General features: G+C 44.2%; 1 protein-coding gene across 2 annotated transcripts in view; it reads right to left on the bottom strand.

The window, feature by feature from the left end:
* Positions 1-18077, bottom strand: part of SLU7 (SLU7 homolog, splicing factor) — a 906055-nt gene that overhangs the window by 745078 nt on the left and 142900 nt on the right. For both annotated transcript variants that reach the window (XM_044084498.1, XM_044084499.1), the window contains exon 6: positions 8731-8796. In XM_044084498.1, the coding sequence (XP_043940433.1) occupies positions 8731-8796 (66 nt within the window). The remainder of the gene's footprint in view (positions 1-8730; positions 8797-18077) is intronic.

The following is an 18077-nucleotide window of genomic DNA, read 5'->3' as shown; positions in this document are numbered from 1 at the left end:
TGCTCAGCGGCTCCGGACCCATCTGAGGGAATAGTTTCCATAGGCCCAATACCTTGAGTTTTCAGAGGCCTAGTTGTCTCTACGTGGCAGTCGGAGGTGGCCTGTGGCTCTGAGGTAGCGGGTGTCAGGGACTGCGAAAGCGCCTCACTGAGAACTGGCGAACTGGCGACTGGCTTAGAAGAGGCTTCGTCGTCGGTTTTGGACCTCGGATGCCTGTCTTTATCCTTGTCCTTGCGTTTTTTTTAAGAATTGCGGTCGTCGGTTGATCCAACGGCATAGTACAGTTGAACCTTTGGCCAAAATAGTGAAAAGCAAAATCAAAACGTCATTTTATAGTGAGTTTGTTAAATCTAGCACAAAACCGACAACTAGTGATGTCGTGATCAGGGCCTAGGCATGGAATACAGCAAGAGTGGAAGTCCTTATGAGGTATTTGCTTTCCACAAGAAATACAATTATTAACTTTTTCTGACATCGGTCTGAGGCAAGAAAAAAGTTTCCCCAATGGGGTACTTTGCTTTATTGAAGACTTCGGATCTGAAATTCGACTTCGAAAATCTCAGGAGTCGGCCGACCGGCACTTGCAAACTGCTTTTGCTTCGGGCACTGCGTGGCAAGAAAGACTGGAGAAAATGGCATCGGATGCATCTTATATACCCCTGGTGCACTGACGTCAGGGAAGAGGCGACAGCAACCGACGGCGGACCAAAACTTTGGAACTCGGGCCGACTGTGGGACCGCCTGACGGCAGGATAACCCAAGTGTAATGACAGCAGCAGTGTAACAGAATGAACATTCATTGTTTCTAGGTCCTAAGAATGTTGACACCATAGGCTTTTTAGATACCACTGTAGTTTCCTCATATGCAATCTTGCATATGGAATTAGAAGACTGCAGGAAGCCATGAACCCCAAGGCTTGCAGTATTTGCCTTGCAGATAGCAGGGTTTTTGTGGTCACATGTTTGAAGTAGGTTGTCAAATGAATTTGTTTCTCTGTCGTGAGATAAGCCATCTGGGAAGTTGTATTCAAGCTTGCTCCCAGGAATATAATTTGTTGACAGGGTACCAGGTGCAATTTCTTTTCGTTTATGGTGTACCCGAGACAAGTTAAAACCCTTTGAACAAAGGCCAGATGATTGAAAAGTATGTTCTGGCTTTCTGCCTGAATTAGACAATCGTCCAGGCATGGGTATATTTGAATATTTCTTTGCCTGCAAAAAGCAGTAACTGGAGCTAGGCACTTTGTAAATACCCTGGACGCAGTAGATAAGCCAAAGTTCAATGCAGAGAACTGACAGTGCGTGTAGCCTGCTTTCAAGCATAGGTATCTTCTGCAAGATTCTCCGATTGGGATGTGCAGGTATGCTTCTCTTAAATCTAGTGTTGCCAACCAGGCATCTTTGCCTAGCATAGGAAGTAATTGGTGAAGAGTCAGCATCTTGAATTTTGGAATCTCCAAAAAGGTGTTTAGAATAGACAGGTCCAGGATAGGACACCATGAATGGTCATTTCTGGGTACCAGGAAAAGTCTTGAGTGGAAACCTTGTCCCTTTTCCTCTTCTGGTACCAGATGAACAGCCCCCATACTTAAAGAGAGAAAGTACTTGTTTTTGGTCCTCTGCCCACTGATTTCCGGGTAGGTCCGGTCACCCAGTTGGTGTTGGCAATGTGTGGAAGTGAAATCTGTATCCCTGGGACACTATATTTAAAACCCATTTGTCCTAAGTAATGGGTTCCCAATTCTTTGCACGAAGAGCAATCTTTCCCCCCAAAGGGGCAGTCAGTTGATAAGTGCTTGGAAACTTTAAAAGGAAGTCACTGAGTCAGTTTACCATAGGAGGGAGTCTTATTATTCCCAGATTTGGAAGTGGAGGCCCCACACTGCCTAGTAGTGTGTGTCCCCTGGGACTAAAACCTGGGGTTTCGGCTGCGTCAGGGGTTGGCTTAAGAAGACCTGGAAGGGGCTCTAAAGGATCAATTCTTAGAGGGCCAGTGCCTAGTAAATCTAGGAAGCTGAACTTGTAAATAAAAAAACTTTAACAGTTTGCATAGATTTAGCTTTATCTACCATCTTTTTAAGAACTTCCTCAGCCTTGTTGCCAAACAGGCGAACCTGATTTAAAGGAGCATCCAACAATTTAGCTTTAACATGATCAGGCAAAGATTGCTCCTTAAGCCAAGCATGCCTTCTGAGCAGAGACCCAGTAACAGCAGCCCTGCAAGAGGCCTCTAATGAATCAAAATCACATTGCAAAGTATGTTTTCCAACTTGTTCAGCAGAATGCATTAAATCCTGTAATTCTTTACTTTCCACACAGTCAGGAATCAACATCATTTTCAGTTTAAGCAGTCCAGTAACATGTTGCTGATACTTTCAACATATGAAACTGGCAGTTTAAAGCATTAATGGCCAAGGTTGCAGAAGTGTAAACCTTCTTACCCCTTCTATCCAGCACCCTGGAGTCTCTATCAGAAGGGGTAGGATTTTAAGCAGTAAAAGCCTTAATGCCCTTGTGAAATAGTCTCTGGATCTGCAATAGGATTTTTAAAAAGGAACTTGTGGGACTCAGGGACCCTGTAGTATCTGTCAGGTTTTCTGGGAGCAGGAGGCAGGGAATCAGGGGCCAAACTAGATTCCAAAAAAGCATCATCAACAATGTCTAGTACAGGAGGAACAGCTAAAGGCCTATGCTGAGGCAGGAGTAAGAAATCCCTAAGCCTCTTTTCTGAATCAGAAAAATCCTGGCTTTCCCAGTGGAAATGCTCCCTTAGAGTATGCAAGGTTTCCCCAAAAGAAAAATCCTCAGGAGGGGAAGCAGGGGGAATGGAGTCCTTTGCATCAGAATCTTCATAAGTAGATAAGGGCAAATCCAGATCATCAGAAGAATCAGAAAAAACAGAATCCTGATCAGGAAATTTATAATCAACTTCAGTCCTAGGCCTCTTAGAAGGGGGGGATTTGGCTACCCCTGATTAGAGTTATTAGATCTTCAGCCATTGTTATTTCTTTTTTAGGCATAGAGGCCTGAGCATGTGGCCTGGGCGTCGGTTTTTTAGGCATGGATCGAGATTTAGGCCTAAGTAAAGAAGAAGGCGTCGATTTAATATGCAAGTCCTTAAGCCTGAATACACTCTCAGAGGCAGGTGCCTGCACAGCGGCTCCGGACCCATCCAAGGTAGAGACATCCGCAGGTTCCAAAGTTGAAGCATCTCACGGCATACCAGACTCTGAATAGGTCTAAGTAGAGGCCTGCGCATCAGAAGTAGCAGGTATCAGGGGTTGCAAAAGCACCTCACCGAGTACCGGCGAACTAGCAACTGACTTAGGAAAAGTGTCGTCGGCAGTTTTGGACCTCGGCAGCCTGTCTCTGTCTTTATCTTTGCGTTTTTTTTTTTTTGGAATCCCGGTAGTCGGACGGCTAACCGACGACATTTCTGGATAATTAAACCGAGAACCGAAATATTCAGAGGGAAAATATACCGTCGACGGATAGTGCGCTGATTAAATAAAGCACAAAGCCGACAGCAAGGTACATCGTGGTCAGGGCCTAGGCAAGGAATACAGTACGAATGAAAATCTGTATGAGGTATTTGCTTTCCACAAGTAATGCAATTATTAACTTTTACTGACATCGGTAAGAAGCAAGAAAAAGTTTCCCCAACGAGGTACTTAGCTTTAGTTGAAGACTTCGGTTCTGAAACTCGAAAACGAAAATTTCAGGAGTCGGCCGACCAGCACTGCCGAACTGTTTCTGCTTCGCGCACCGCACGGCAAGAAAGACTGATGTAATGGCGTCGGCTGCATGTTTTATACCCCTGACGACCTGACGTCATGAAGAAGGGACAGCAACTGACGCAGGACCCAAGACTTTGTTAATCAGACTGACTGAGGGCTACCAGCAAGCAGATAACCCAAATGTAATGACTGCAACAGTGAAACACGAAGAACATCATGCTGGAGGGATAGGCTCATGACCCAGAGACTCCCCATACTCTGGAACAGACTGCCCATATATGTCAAGCAGAGCGCCTCCTTGGCCCTCTTCAAAAGGAACCTTGACGATTGGATGGGAGATAGGAAATTTACCCCGGGGATCATGTCAGTTGCCCTGCTAGACAGGGGTCCAGGGAAGTAAATATTGTGGGAAGAAATATCCAGGGAATTGCTATGGCTAGTCTTGTATAGGCCCTAGGGCCGATAGTCTAGTACCAATCTATGAAACTATGAACCTATGAACAACACACAGCTGCACTAAAAAGAAAAAACTCAGTTCTTTAATAACCATGGAGTCCGAATAATTGTAATGTAATTATGATGGAGCGATACAACGTACAACATACAAACACACACAAAGTACACGTACACACAAGCAAACATATAGGTGAGCATGTCTACTTTGAAGCATCTCAGCCCATATCATCGAACAGCATTTAATCAAGACAAAAAGCATGAATACTTAAAATCCTGAATGGAGAAATTTTACTAGGGTAAGTAAACACTTGCCAAACATGCCCTTTCCTCCACTGTAGTGCGATCCCGGAGTTGGTACATATAATCAGGTGTGGAGTGTGGGTGTGTAGTCCCCCACCTAGGTGAGTTTTACTTACTTTGGTTTGTGTTTTGTATAAGTCAGGGCAAGTATTTACTTACCCTAGGAAAAGTTCACCGTTCGAGTTTTTAAGTTTTCACAATTTTTGTTTTGGCAAACTGACATTCGATGATATGGGCTGAGATGTTTCAAAGTAGATCCGCGAGCACAGACAGGCATGTACACATATGCATACACACACACACACACACACACACACACACACACACACACACACACACACACACAAGCAAACACAAACATTGATATGTACATGAATGTAATTTATCAGCTACAAAGAAAACATCCAAATTACATTTTTGTAATAAAATGTACTATATCCACACCAAGCAAGGTTAAAAAGAATGATACAAGTAGAGCTAAACTACACGAATTCAAGAAAAAGCAAATAAGGCACAACACTGACATCAATTCTGTAAATAGCTCACAAATTTAGTAGGCTGTTACTGCAGAGGATTACGTCTCTGAGCTGTCAAAGAGCTGCTTCATGTACTCAATAGTACATGGTTTGATTCTTTCTACCTTATTTTGCCCGCTGTGGAACTCTGAGCAAATCACTTAACCAGACAGTGTTCAAGGATTGCCTATGAACAGGGACACTTTGAAAATTGGGATTACCTGGTTGACAAATAGAATAAAAAGGCTGCTTATGTTCTGAAGCATCTTTTCTTTACAATTAATTTCATTTCCACTTATAGTCGTCATGTTAAAGTTACAAATAATTCTGAAAAAAATGAAGATTATAGTGTACTAGTTGATTTTTTTAGTTTTACTGTTTTATCAATTTTTCTTTATAACTATACCCCTGAAATATCATCTAAGAATTGGGAAATGTTTGCATACAAATGCAAAGCATTCAAGGTAAGCAAAATAATTTATTTCTTTAGAAGAGCACTTCTTATGTATACTGAGGTTTCACTACTACATCACGTGCCAATTTTTTTATACAAGGTGTTCCACCTGCAAGGACTAGTTGGCAACTTATCTTTATAGGAAACTCCCTCATACATTTAGCAGGGAAATTCAATATCCCATAACTTATTTTTTTTATAATTCAATGGTAGGGATTTTTTAGCTCTGAGAAATTTTTCATAGGGCCATCCTTATCAGCAAAATAAAATGTGAAAATATTTTTGCATCATAACTATACAACTTTGTAATGTAGATAGGAAAGAGTTGTGTTCAACTTCACAGGTCCATTAGTTACACTTGGTTCAGAATCTGATCAATACACCTTAAATTTTAGTGAGAACTTGCTGGAAGTCTGCTTATTACATTTTGTAACATGTTTGTTGACAGACACCCTTTACATATTAGGCTGTGAAACCTGCTACACAGTTTCAGCTTGACATTTTAATAATTCAAAAATGAACATTTCTGTTGCAGCTTACAGATTATTTTATACAACAGCCATTTTCTTTCCAAGTGTACTGTATTCTTTGTGGTCATGAGTAAACATTCATGTAGTCCATCAGGTTCATAATCCTCATAAAGAGTACAGGATTTCAGAAACCAGGGCTACAGTCACTAAACAACTGAATAACATGTTCAAAATACAGTGTTAGCACAAACATTCGGTAGACAGATGAGAATGCTCAGAAGACCATTTTGAAGTGCAATGGTAATGGACAGCTTCAGACTATGACAGTTAGCAAAAAGAAACAAGCTCATGAAATTAGGAATAAATCCCTACTTCATTGGCTGGATGGCCAGCTAGTTAACAGGCAAGACATAAGAAGTCAGGATAGTTAAGTTTACCTCCACAAAAAGGCCAGTCATAAATGGAGTCTCCCAAGGCTTGGTGTCAGGCTCACTTCTTTTTGGCATCTACTTCTCTAAACAAGGCCAAGGTCAAAGGCCTCTGGCTAACTAAGCTTGCAGATGATTGCAAACTACATGCAGTCGTAGAATCTCCCAAAGTCACAAATATTCTCCAAGAAGGCCTGACACAGACTAGTAAATGATGCCAGATTCACAGTCTAAAGCTCAATATAAAAAATGCATACTAGTGTCTTTTGAAAAGACAACCACCCTTGAAAATGAATGACTGCATTAATAATACAGCCCTAAGAATTGACCCTGTGGTCACAGATTTGGGAATGCATGTTGACACTGACTTGGACTTTGACCATCATGTGTCAGCTCTAGTAAGGAAATATTTTTATGTTGTGAAACTTATAAGCAAAAGTATGGCATCTACAGCCAAAGATGTTATTTTTCCACTGAATTCTGTCCTCCTAAGACCAATCATTAAGAACAATGTACCCTTCGGTATGTACCTGATTAGGCATATGCAACAACTGGAGCTTCCACACAGATTCCTCATAAAAAGAATACATGGTGCAAACAACATGTTCTATGGCCTTCAAACCATCCCCCGATCCAGCCGTTAAGGACCTGCTGTACATCCAAAAAGCAAATGGCATTAGAAACACCCAATCTAATGACCTAAACCTTGTTTGCAGCACAAATCAGACATACAGGAGGGACAGGTATGTGTCTCTGAGACTACCCCTTCTCTGGAACATGCTACCCATCCATGTGAAGTAGAGTTCCTCTCTGCAATTATTCATGTGCAACTTGGATGAGGAACTGTCATTTACCCCCTGCTCTGCCCTCTATGTCACCATAAGAAAACTGAAGCTTGTAAATGCTCAATCACCTATACCCAAGCGTTATCCCCAGTAAAATGAGTGGTATGAAAACCTGTCAAATACATTTAGGAAGCATGGCTAGGCTTAAAAAGGCACTGTAGCACTGTCAGCCTAGTAGTTACCTATGAACCTATTATATTCCACATCTACTGCCAGAAATATAAAGTAACCAATAGCACCTAATGTATCCCAATGTACAAGCATTCAAAAATACTCCTAATAATTACACAGATATATAAAGATATTATTGTACAAACAATTCAAAACTATATGACTTCAGGGCAACAGCTAGGATCTTCTAAGAGAAGTGTCACCTGACTTGCTGCACAGATCACTGGACTGTAAACCAAATCTGAATGTACTTGCTACAATGGCAGTGTAAGCAATTATACCTTTACACTTATGATCAGTGCTCTTCCCCAGTTTTAACTACCTTCAAGGCCTCACAACTATAACCCCACGACATTTTTTTATGATTTGCATGCAGTGGTGTTTTAGGCAGTAAATACACCTAGTTTCTTCCAAAGACAGAACTTTTATTTACAGAACATAAATGGGCTTACTTTTTTCAGAGAAATGATAAAAAAAAACTTGCAGCAAAGCAAACCCTTAGCTCATTTACCTTGTTCTTGGCCACAACTAAGCACACATGTACAATACTGTATTCAAAGCTAACTCTCTCTTGGAACTGCATTTGTTGTAGACAAGTCTTAAAAATAAAAGACTTTTGCATAGTCTTTAGCCCCAAAAGGAAACTCACAAGAACAAATTCAGGGAAATGTTCACTACTGTTACAATAAGGTTAACATTTTCTAACCACCTCTGTTGCACTAAAACAGTATGGTATCAAATCTTCACCGATATTATACAAGGAATTCAAGTCCTCGGCCACCAGGCCTTCTACTGCATATGCTGACCCGTTGTCTGACTCCCGCCTAAGAACCAATTTCCTTTACCTTGGACATTCTCTGTTCCCTAGGAACACAAGTGGTCTTGACTCCTCTGGACTACCCCAAAACATCTGCTATCTTTAGCCTGCTTTTAACTTAAATAAGAGCAGGTTAGTACTACTTTTCTCATCTGGAAATACAGACATGCTGGGATCAGTCCCCATAACTTCATATTACTGATTTATCCAGAACAATGCACTTCTTATCACTGTTATGGCAGCTGTGCACTCCATATTTGGCCCCAAGTACTGTCATAATCCCAAACTGCCCTCTTTTTGCCATGTTTGACTTACCTGTTAGGCAGATATCCTGCGGCGGCACTACACTATTATGGTACAATATAGAGTTGTTTAACCCTTTAACTATTAAAGTCATGTCTTAAAAAAAACAGCTGAGGGAAATGTGTTTACCTAAGTTAATCTGTGAGCCATAATGATTATCACAGGTAATGCGACACAAGTCTTTCACATCTACATATGCACATACTTATAATTTGAAAACATTTTAGACATTACCTGCTCAGTAAGTTTCCCTGATGCCAGCTCCTCTTGCAATTTCTGTGCTTTTAGTGCACGTTTTGCCTATAGAAACATGGAAACCATTTAACATGTGTCTTTTTTTAACTTTACTGCTAAAGTGTCTGCAAACAACTGCAGCAACTTGCAGAAATGCAAACAAAATATATCTTACAAGGCAGTTCAAAATTCTGATGTTAGCTAAGCCCTTTTCCATTCAGGAGCAGACTTTTTGTACTTAACACAATAAGTAAGAATCAGTACAAACATTTTCTTAAACATGGGGTACTATTTTTTTACTTTATAATTCACGTTTCATTTCTGTAAACATCTTCTGACTTCATCTGCTCAAGGTTACAATATTTATACTCACGTGTACTGATTACATTTGCTTCTTTCTCATGACCATGGCTTTCTATAGCTGTTGTATACTGGGGACTTCTTCCTGAAGTACCACATCATTTACCTTTGAAGATGTTAAAGACATACTTTTCAGTTTTGTTCTAAACTTCACATCCTACAACAGCATGGGGTGGTGGTTGGGTATGGGTACTTGGGTGTATTGAGCCCATTTTCAATTATCTGTTGAACACTGGAGAGAAACAATTTCTTTTGATAGGACACAGCCTGGGTTCAAGAGCAATATCCTTGGGAGGCATCAGGGAGCTGGACTCCATTACTTCCACTTAGGGTTTTGTTTACCAACCTCTACATTCAGCGATAAGAAGCCTAGGATTACCAGATTTTCTGGAACGTGCTTACCTCACATTTCTTACCTGGCAGAAGCTTTGTCCACCACATTCTCTGATTCACCAGGGGTTGTGGTAATATGAGTCTCTGTTCACCACTGCAGACGGCTTGGGCATCTAAGCAGGAGCATTAACTATTTAGAATCTCAAGGGAAATGGAGTAAACTCTAGGTTCCTCACCACGTACTTTCTAACAGGATGTGTAAGAATGCTCCTAAAGGACTACACTTACTCCCTTACGGAACTCTGCCCTGACTAGCCTAGACACAAAACAGAATGGGTGTTCGAATTATGAGTGACAACATTGACTTACTTGGTCTGTAGTAAATTCCCACTGGTGCAATACAAGAATTTGACAACTGTCACCAAAGAAATGAGTCTCCTGTCTCTCATCGATTTCTTTTAGAGCCCAGTGCTGCACATCCAAGCACATATGCCACAAACTACAATACTGCTGTGACATTTTAGCCCCAAATCATGAACATATTATTCACAATGGACTTCAACAGCCCTGGTTTGATACTGAACTCAAAGTTCTTAGGAAACGGGGCCAAAGGTTTGAGTAAAAATGGAGGAGCGAAGGTCTCCTGAAAGCCAAGCTTAGCATGGAAAAGCATTACCATCTCATTTAGAGCTCATCTCACAAAAAGGCAGTCCTTTTCCTGAGTAACAATACTTTTCCGCATGGTTATCAAACTGTACAGTCCAGCCTGTTTTGTGACCTGGAAAGTAATTTCTTCTGAAGTGTGAGCTTGACCTCATTTTTTTTTTCAGTTTTGCTGGTCTCCTTTATGTCAGTGGTGCCTGCCAGTGATCACAAATAAGGACTTTTTTCTGAACTGCAAGACCATCAAGCAGCAAAGAAACAAATTTTATTCGCTAAAATGCTGTAAGTTCATGTCCTTGGCTTCAAATCTGTGGCCCACCACTTTTAGGCCAGATGTCTCATTCAGCAGATATGCCTTCATCTCGTGGTAATGGCTCAAGTTATCTTTCGAACTGCTATTCTCTTTGACAGCTTAGGTCTTTCCACCTTTGCTAAAGAAGGCTATAGAGACTTCAATTCTCAGGAAGTCTAGTTTAGATTCTAAGGATTTAGACCGTTTCCACCACGTATCAAAGTTACCTTACACTGGCAAAGTGATCAAGGAAGAAGTGTAATTTCAGCATGATTCTATTTTGAAGGAACAGAGGGATATACAGTAATTTCACCCTGGCTTCTAAAGTCAAGACAACACTGACACAATCCTGACTAGGGTGAAGAATAATTTTCTAGTTGCTAGAAATTAACAGTATCATTGCTCCTTGATCTCACTGCAGCATATGATCTAGCACATACTGGGATATGTGGACTCTTGGGAGTCATTCTTAACTGGTTTTCTGTCTAATTTTTGAGACCAGTTGGCATAATGGTTAAGGTCTTCACCTCCCATGCACAAGGTACAATGTTCGAGCGTGACCTCTGACCAATGCCCGTTTCGAGTTTGCACATTCTCCCAGTGTCTCCGTGGGGTTTCTCCTATGTCTGAAAAACATGCAGAGTGTTTCCATCTGAAACTCACCAATGAATGGAGGTGTAGGCAGCAGCACTGACTCTACATGGTGCCCTATAGGGGGAAGAGTTGTACAGCCCAACCACTTTGGGCATCTAATTGTGGTGCACAGTATCCTCAAGATAGGAAAACACAGATCACAGACTGCGTGCCATGGCAGGACTAGCAACTCGACGGTATAAAATATGGCTCTAGGTGATTCGGTCATGTTGACTAATGTCGCCAAAATGGGCATGGGTGGTTACCGGTGATAAGTGGGTTGAGGACCCAGCCTACTCTGACCTACGCCAGGAACCCTTGGCAACGGTGGGTAGGTGTATATGTGCCCCTACTGTCCAGTGTGTGCCCGCCATAAAGCCCAACAGCCCTGGGTCAATAAGCTTTTGGCTGGCCGGTGTCTAGTTGCCCAGCCTGGGTTACCTGGGATAGAGCCGTTGAGCGAAAGATGGACGTAAAACCAACCAACCTACCAAACATGAACTGAGAATTGCTATGTTTAATGTAGGTTCACTGACAGGATGCAGCTTGGAAGTGGATGACATGATGTTACGGAAGAGACTAGACATCCTATGTATCCAAGAGATGAGATGGAAGGGCAGTGCAGGAAAGCCACTTGGATTGGGATCCACTCTACTACTCAGGAGGGGGACAGGTTAGAAATGTTGTAGAAATTGTGGTGAGAGAGAGGCTTCACAAGGCAGTGAGGGATACCATCAGAATTAATGACAGACTCATGGCAATCAGACTCCAGTGTAATAACAAGGCAGTATTCAACTCATATCAGCCTATGCCCCAGAGCAGGGTTGTGATAGTAAGGGAAAGACTGCATTCAGACAGCAGTTGCAGGACCTACTAAATAAAGCAGGACAACGTGAATTGGTGTTGATAATGGGTGACTTGAATGCACATATTGGGACAGACAGGATATGAGGACTGTCTGGGTCCACATGGGTGGAGCAACAAGAATAAAGAAGAAGCCATTCTAGACTTCTGTCTGCCAACTGGCTTGATAGTAGCCAACACAAGGTTCAGAAAGAGAGACAGTCACAAGATCACATACAAGAACAGATAACATGCAACTCAGGCAGACTGCCTCCTAGTAAGGAAAAGGCACTGGGGTAGAATCCATGATTGCAAAGTCATCCCCAGTGAAACAGTCGGCCCAGAGCATAAACCACTAGTTGCGACAATCAGCTGCAAGTAATGGTCAGAGAAGGCTCTAAAGTCAACAGAGACTAGGCTAAAGACCTGGAAGTTGACTGAAGAGAAAGTACAACAGTTCAAGGAATTAGTTGGGACTCTAGCACTCCAAGAAGAGGAGGAAATAAGTGGAGTTGAACAAGAATGTCAGTGCCTAAAAATAGACTACAGAAAAGATATGTGACCAAGCCAGGTATGGAAATAAGGTACATAAGGAAAACTGGTGGTGGAATGCAGAAGTCTAGGAAGTCATCAAAAGAAGAAAGGAGTGCAGGAAGAAGTGAGAGATAAAAAGAAGTTATGTACTCACCATAACGTTCCATCTGAATAGTTGTACTTCATTTATCTTCAACCTGTGGGTCTTCAGATCCAGATCGGATCCAAGATGGCAGCTTCACCAGCATCTGATCCAAGCTCCAAGCTCCTCTCCTTACTCATAATACCCCTCCACCTCCTTCCTTCCCTCAGATCGCGTTTGCTGCACCATAAGACACAAGTCCAACCCAATGAGACCTTTAAAACAAAAGGTTATCCACAAAACCTAACAAGCATGAACAGGAGAGGCGCAGAGGCACCCTCTCCTACATACCAGATTAATAAAATAATGATAAGGCCAGGGGGAAGAAGGGAGGGGCGGTTGAAGACAAATGAAGTACAACTACTCAGATGGAATGTCACGGTGAGTACATAACTACTTTATCTGAAGTAGTTTACTTCATTTGCTCTTCAACCTGTGGGACAGAGTGACAGAGTCCCCAGCTACTAAACACCTGGGTGGCCCTGAGGGAAGGATATTCCGGAGCACCGCAGAGCCAAAGGATGCTCTCCCTCTAGACATCATGTCCAGTTTACAATGAGAAATAAAGGTATGAGATGAGGACCAAGTAGCCACAGAACAAATATCATCCAGAAACACCCTGGACCAAAAGGCTGCCAAGGTAACCAAGGACCTGGTAGAATGTGCTTTTACTTGACCCAGCGATGACATGACTTTGTATACCTGAAGGATACAATGAGAGATCCATCGAGCCAAAGTACCTTGGAGATAGGTTTTCCCAGAAAAGATTTAGAGTAAGACACAAACAACTGATCGGACTTGCGAAAGGCCTTAGTTCTCTGTAAGTAAAACCTTAGTTGTCTATGTACATCTAACAAGTGTAATTTATATTCACCTCTGTTCTGAAAATTTGGGAAGAAAACAGGTAAGTCAATCATCTGGTTAATATTGGTTTCAGAAGCCACTTTGGGAAGAAAGGATAGACTGGTACGGAGACACCCTGTCCTTATGGAAAATCATATATGGAGCTGTGACAGACAATGCTTGAAGTTTCGAAACCCTCCTAGCCAAGGTGATCGCTACTAGGAAGGCCGTTTTCCAAGATAAAAATTTTAGGTCTACTGACGCAGCCAGCTCAAAGGGCGGAGCAATCAGAGCCTGTAAAACCAAAGTAAGGTCCCAAGGAGGGGTAGGATCCTTCACCAGGGGTCTTAAAAGAAAGGTACCTTTAATAAAAGGTTTTGCATAGTCTAGAGGATGCTAAAGAAACCATGTTCTCCCCAATGTGGAAGTTGGAAATGGCAGCCAAATTAACTTTTACAGTAGAAGAACTGGCACCCTGATGGAATATATACACCAAGAACTCCAACACCACAGAGACCAGAGATATGAAAGGGTCCAGGTCCCTTTCAGAGGCCCAGATGGAGAAACACTTCCATTTACTATGGTAAAGTTTCCTGATAGACGATTTGTGAGCCGCCACCAGAATAGTCTTGACCGGAGAGGATAAACTGGGAGTCCTAGCTATCAAGGGAACTGGAGCAGCCAAGCAGTGAGCTTTAAAGTGTCCAGGTTTGGATGAGGAACCCCCGAGGGGTGAGAGATGAGATCCAGAATTGGATCCAAGATCCATGGAGGAGCTAGAAGATGAGACCAAAGGAAGGGAAACCATACCTGGCAAGCCAAAACGGGCAAAGAGGATCACTTTGCTCTCCAGTCTGTGAGCCTTCTGGAGGAATTTTGAAATAAGAGGTAACGGAGGGCAAGCATAGAGAAGACCGGGAGGCCAAGCATAGACTAGAGTGTCCCTGGGGGATTCCCCGTGGGGGGGGGGGGGTCCAGAGCGAAGAATTTGCTGCACTTAGTGTTGGAATGAGATGCGAAGAGATTGCAGCAAGGCCAACTTCAGGAAGATCTGCTCCCCTACAGAAGGATTCAGAGACCACTTGTAAGGTATCAGAATACTGCTGCTCAGTTTGTCCGCCAGTATGTTGGACCGTCCCGGAATGTGCGTTGCTACCAGAAACTGGCTGGTGGAAATCGCCCATTCCCACACTCTCATGGCCTCGTGACAAAGGGGGTAAGATCTGGTCCCTCCCTGCTTGTTGATGTACCAGACCACTGACATGTTGTCTGACTGAATTGCAATAGTTCCCACAGAGAGAAAGGCATGAAGGGCCTGCAATGCCAAAAGGACTGCCCTCATCTCTAGAACATTGATATGCAACTTAGTCTCGTTCAAGGACCACGTGCGTTGAACTGTCCTTCCCGAGCAATGTAACCATGACCATTGGACTGCTAATGTCCACTGCAGTACCCACACATGTAGATGAGCACAGGGAAGAAGAGTAATGGTGGCTGCCATGGAACCAAGTGCTCGTAATACCGTCTCTGCTGAGGGGAGGTGAGACTGAGTGATCAAGGACAAATAGAGTTTTAAGCTCCGAATTCTCTCCGGGGTTAGAAAAACTCTCATTTGCAAAGTGTCTACCCTTGCACCAATGTACTCTAAAACCTGGACTGAATTCAGAGAAGACTTGCCTGTGCTGACAGTGATTCCCAGTTGACCTGACAGTTTCAGAAAGAAGTCTCTGGCTTGACAAAGTAGATGCTTGGTGGGGGCAACAAGGAGTCAATCGTCCAGGTATGAGAAGACTTGTATTTCCTGAAGCCTCAGGTGAGCCACTACAACTGCCATGACCTTGGCGAACAAACTGGGAGCTGTGGTGAGACTGAAGGGTAGGACTCAAAACTGATAATGATTGGCCCCTAGCCAGAAGTGGAGGAATCTCCAGGAGAGTCTCTGCATCTTTATATGAGAGTATGCATCCTGGAGATCTATCACGCACATCCAGTCTTTCTCCTGCAGGTAAGACAAGATGGACTGCAATGTGACCATCCGGAACTTCTCTTTGGCAACTGACAGGTTGAGGGTGGAAAGATCCAGAATTGGTTTTGCGTCCCCTGTCTTTTTTGGCACCAAAAAGAACCCGGAATAGATGCCCGATCTGGACTGATCTTGGGGGACGGGTTGGATGACTCGTTTCTTTAGCAGCTTGTTTATTTTGGGCATTGATGCCTCCCTTTGCATGGGTGGTACGTTTGAGAGGTGTTTTTGGGGAAGAGGAGATACCACAAGGGGGATGGAGTAGCCTCTAGGTATGATATGAAGCACCCAATGGTCTGTTGACACGGACTCCCATGCTGCTAGATGCAACGAAAGACACCCCCTGACTGCCTCCAGAGCAGAGCAGTCAGGCAACCTCTCAGGGCTGCTGCGCAGGCCTCTCCGAGAAAGGTTCCCGACAGCCCAAATTCCTCAAACCCCCTATGCCTCTGGGCCGGCGTCTATCAAAACCCCCTCTGCCTCTGGGGGAAGATGAGTCCTGAGTGTCCCAGAATACGGAGACTTACGGAACCACATCTTTTGCCCTTGCTGATTCCTGGAGAAGGATCTTTGAGGGGTAGAGAAGCGGATCCCGATGGCAGACAGCGTCTTCCCGTCCTTTTCACTCTGGACCAAATTCTCACGAATGGTCTTCCCGAACAAGGAAGGACCATCATAAGGGGCTTTCGCAAATGACTCCTTAAAGGGTTCCGTGAACTGACACAGCCTGAGCCAAGCGTGTCACCTCATTGCAACGTTGGACCAGGCCGCCCTTGCTGCTCCTTTGGTGGCATGCGAAAGGAGGCGCATGGACATGTTCATAGGTTCATAGGTTCATACTAGGCTATCTGCCCTAGGGCATTTATAAGCCTAGCCAGAGTGTGCATGGCTTTCGCCACCCATTTTAAATTAATTTTGCTATGCCCTTTTTCGAGGTTAGTATACCGCGCTTCTGTCTAACAGTGACACAGAAGTGATACCCGGGGTAAACCTACGATCTCCCATCCACTCATCAAGATTCCTCTTGAAGAGAGTCAATGAGGGACTCTGCCTAACCTGGTCTGGGATTTTATTCCAGAGTGAAGGGAGCCTCTGGGTTATGAATCTGTCCCTCCAGCATGTCCTATTTATTTCAGTGCTGAGGTTTAAGTCCCTCGAGCGCGTAGCTCGATGGGATTTGGATTTTCTGAGGTGCAGCATGTCCATTAGATACTGCTTTTAAAGTGGCCATCTGCATGGAGAATGTGAGCTTATCCTCTGATGACATGGACTCCAGGGCGAACTCAGCTACCTCCCTGACAAGGTTGCACTGCAGTCGGGGTGATGTGTGCCAAATAATTCAGTGTCCTTACGGAAAAGGTGGCTGAAGCATGTACCCACTTTCCTAGGCGATCCATCGTCCTGGACTCTCGGTCAGAGGATGGACCGGAGAACTCTCTTGTGCTAGTTCTTTCTTGGCGGCAGCTGCTACCACCATAGCATCTACTGGGGACCCCTTGTTCCAACTAGGCCTATCTGAAGGGATACTCAGAATCTTATCTGGACATTTCGGGATTGGCTCCACGGTGTCAGGTTCCTTCCATGCCCAGGTTGTTATAAGGTCCATCACGGGATCCGCGGGGGGGGGGCACACCCAGGAAGTAAACAGGCACATGCCGAAGGCCTCCAGAAACACCAACTCACCTGAGATAGGTTTGGGGTGGACCACTCCCCCCCCGTTGGTGCAGGAGTTGAGAGGTGATCTGGGGGAGCCTTCCCCTTCCTCCAAATCGGTGTCCTTGGTGAGGGACTCTGGAGAGGAGTCCAGGTGCCTCCTTTTGCATGTCTGTTTGTGAGGAGCCTCTCCGGTGGGACTCTCCAAAGCAGACTCGCAAACTGGATGTTGTTCCGCAAGGGGAACCACCTAAGGCACATCAATCATGGGCTGTCCCTGAGTGGACAAAATGGCCAAAACCACACCCAGAGCTGAGGGAGTCTGGGCGGAAACAGAGGAAATAGTCAGGGGCCTCGACCCACTCAAGAGAACCCTTTCCACCACATCGAATGCCGAAGTAGAGCGAGCCTCCTGGGACACCAGTAGGGAAGCAGCTCTACTCGAATCCGACGGGAATCAGGGCCGAACCTGCAGGTGTCGAGATGCTGGGGGAAGGACCATGACCCGACACAGTCAGAGCCGATAAAAACCCCACCTCGGATCTAACCGCCAGACTACAGCTCTGAGAGCTACTTAGGTCTGAACTAGTCGGATCTGACATGCTCACGGTAATGGCCGGTGTCAAGGTAAAAGGTACCATCAGCACCGACCTCCCCCCTCCCCCCAACTCAAAGACCTCTCAGATCCAAAAACTCCGAAACCAGGGGCCGGATTGGAGAAGTAATTACAGGGATGAAAAAGGGAAGCAAGCTCCCCGCTCCAGAGGGAGAGGGGGCTGGCAAGACTCCCATCTGGATGCGAATGAATCGTATTATGATTTATGTCCATCTCTGCTTCGTTTAAACTTTTGGTGGAGCGTGACGATGATGCCAGTGATGCCGACCTGGAGTGTCAGTGCACAGCGGCCCTGGAAGAAGGTCTAGGCTCCGGCGAGAACATAGGTGAGTGGAGCCAAGGAGTGCTAGGCCTAGAAATAGCCTGTAGTTTCTGAGGAGGACCCGATTGGTCTGGGGATCTCTTCCTCACC

Source organism: Protopterus annectens, chromosome 9.part0, assembly GCF_019279795.1.
Source record: "Protopterus annectens isolate FY-2018-M chromosome 9.part0, PAN1.0, whole genome shotgun sequence".
NCBI lineage: Eukaryota > Metazoa > Chordata > Ceratodontiformes > Protopteridae > Protopterus > Protopterus annectens.
Note: the sequence above shows the minus strand (reverse complement) of the source record. Positions and strands in the feature narration are given on the sequence as shown.